Source organism: Emiliania huxleyi (genome assembly GCF_000372725.1).
Source record: "Emiliania huxleyi CCMP1516 unplaced genomic scaffold EMIHUscaffold_65, whole genome shotgun sequence".
In the NCBI taxonomy this organism is placed as follows: domain Eukaryota; phylum Haptophyta; order Isochrysidales; family Noelaerhabdaceae; genus Emiliania; species Emiliania huxleyi.
In genome coordinates, this window is record NW_005197128.1 from 663340 (window position 1) to 665383 (window position 2044).

The 2044-nt window shown below is 70.5% G+C and overlaps 1 protein-coding gene across 1 annotated transcript in view; it reads right to left on the reverse strand.

The window, feature by feature from the left end:
- The window catches only part of EMIHUDRAFT_215571 (hypothetical protein), a gene marked incomplete at both ends in the record, with an annotated part of 2983 nt that extends 977 nt beyond the window's left edge, over window positions 1-2006 (reverse strand). The window contains 2 exons of the mRNA XM_005763118.1: window positions 125-1249; window positions 1428-2006. Of these exons, the coding sequence (XP_005763175.1) occupies window positions 125-1249; window positions 1428-2006 (1704 nt within the window). The remainder of the gene's footprint in view (window positions 1-124; window positions 1250-1427) is intronic.
- Between the last annotated feature and the right edge of the window lie 38 nt (window positions 2007-2044).

A 2044-nucleotide genomic window follows, 5' to 3' on the forward strand; every position in this document is an offset into this window, starting at 1 on the left:
GGTACGGCTTGGAGTACTGCGCAGTGCAGCCGAGGGGCGTCGTCTCGAGTGGCGGAGTGAGGACAGGGAGGTGTCTGCAGCATCTGAGTACAGGGAGGTGTCTGCAGCATCTAGGGCTAAGCACGAACGACTCGTGGTCGTGCAGCTCCTTGCCCGTGCAGCGCTCGCGCGCGGCGCGCTGGTAGTCGCTAAGCGGCTGCACCGGCTTGCCGGAGCTGCTCTTGCCGCCGTAGGTGGCGGCGCGGAAGGGCGTCGCCTTGGTCTCCTTGGGCGCGCGGTTGGGGTTGTCCTTGTTGGAGCCGAAGCCGCGGGCCGGAGGGCTCTTGAGCGACGGCAGGTCCGAGAAGGCGTCCGCGAGAGTGAGGGGCTTGGCCAGGGTGGCCGACTCCGCCGCAGAGGGCACGTTGAGCAGGTGCTTCTTCATCCAAGTCGTCATCATCGAGATTGGGACGGGCGGCAGCTGGTGGGTCGGCGCCGGGTACTCCGGCAGCGCCTCCTCGCCGCGCGCGGCAAAGAGGATGGTGCGCGCGCGGTTCTGCGGCAGCCCAAAGGTGCCCGAGACGCAGACGCCGATGCGGACCTGATAGCCGCCCTGCATGAAGGAGCGCATCGACGTCTTGATGACGAGGCTGTCGGCAAACATGAGGATGCCCACCACGTTCTCCATGATGACGAAGCGCGGCTGCTGCAGCAGGCACATCTCGGTGAAGTGGATCGTCTGCCGGTTCTTCGAGTCGCCGAGCGGGTCCTCGTGGCGGTACAGGTTGAAGCCAGAGACGCCCTGGCACGGAGGGCCGCCCATGACAACGTCCACGTTCTCGGGGAGCGGCAGCGCGCCGCGGTTGGCCTGCACGTACGCCTGGACGAGTGCGTCCGCCACCTCCTCGTCGCGCACCCACCGCTCGGCGCCGCCCGGGGAGCGGCAGAGGTACTCGATGCGGTGGTCCACCCCGCGCACGTCGACGACCTCCTGCGCGCCCTTCGCGGCGGCGGCCGCCTTGCCGCCCTTCTTCTTGGGCGCGAAGCTGCCGTCGGCCATGGCGGCCCACTTGGAGCAGACGCGCAGGAAGACCTCGACGTCGAGGTGGAAGACGTTGCAGTCGGGGTGGTTGTCGCGGTACGTCTCCACCTCCTCCTTTGACCACTCGCAGCACCAGCGCGTCTTGAGGCGCGCACCGCCGGCGCACTCGGCCTCCTCCACGAAGGAGAGGCCGCCGCTCGCCGAGTAGAGCTCCAGCACGTTGAGCGCCTGCGTCGGGCAAGGACAGAGGCAAGGGGCCGTGAAGACGGCATATCACACACGACATGCCTCGACGGCGCCAGGGATTGGTTTGTGTGGATGCCGTGGCCATGCGGCTGGAAGACGGCGTCTCTTCAAGCCCGCACGGCGGCCTCGATGCGGATCCCGCATCTGGGGCTGCGCACACCTCGCCGGACGCCGACGCCGGCTGGTCGCGCTTCGCCGCGCTCTGCGCCGCGCTGCGCTTGCGCGAGGGCGGCGGGGCAAGCTTGGTGTAGGACGCCCACTTGGGCGAGTACCGCCACTCTCCCGTGTGCAGGCCCGACGCGGCGCCGTCCACGGGCGCCTTGAGCTCGTGGAGCGGCAGCTCCTGCGGGCAGCTGTCGGGGATCAGGACCCCCTCCTTGAGCGCGCCGTCGAGCACCCCGCCGGCAAAGGTCTCCGCCGGACGCCACAGCCGGCGGACGCGGCACATCTTTGCGCCGCCCACCGCCCACAGCGCCTCCACCTCGACGAGCTGCAAGTCCTTGGACGTGTGGTCGGCCGCGAAAGGCTGCAACGACGCCCACCCGCCGACGCTGATCCGCTTGCCGTCCACCTCCGCCGCCTCGTGCACCACCCGCCCCTCCTCGCGCGTGCCCTCGCCCACCCAGCGGGTCTTTGCCGCCGCGCTCCGCACCGTCGACAGGTCGGCGGCAGGCGCGGCGCGGCGGCGAGGCGCCACCGCCTTGAGGTGGCCCGTCGGCGCGAAGAGGTCGTCGAGCGCCTGGCGGGCGCAGGGGCGCGGCTGGGCGGGGCAGGCGT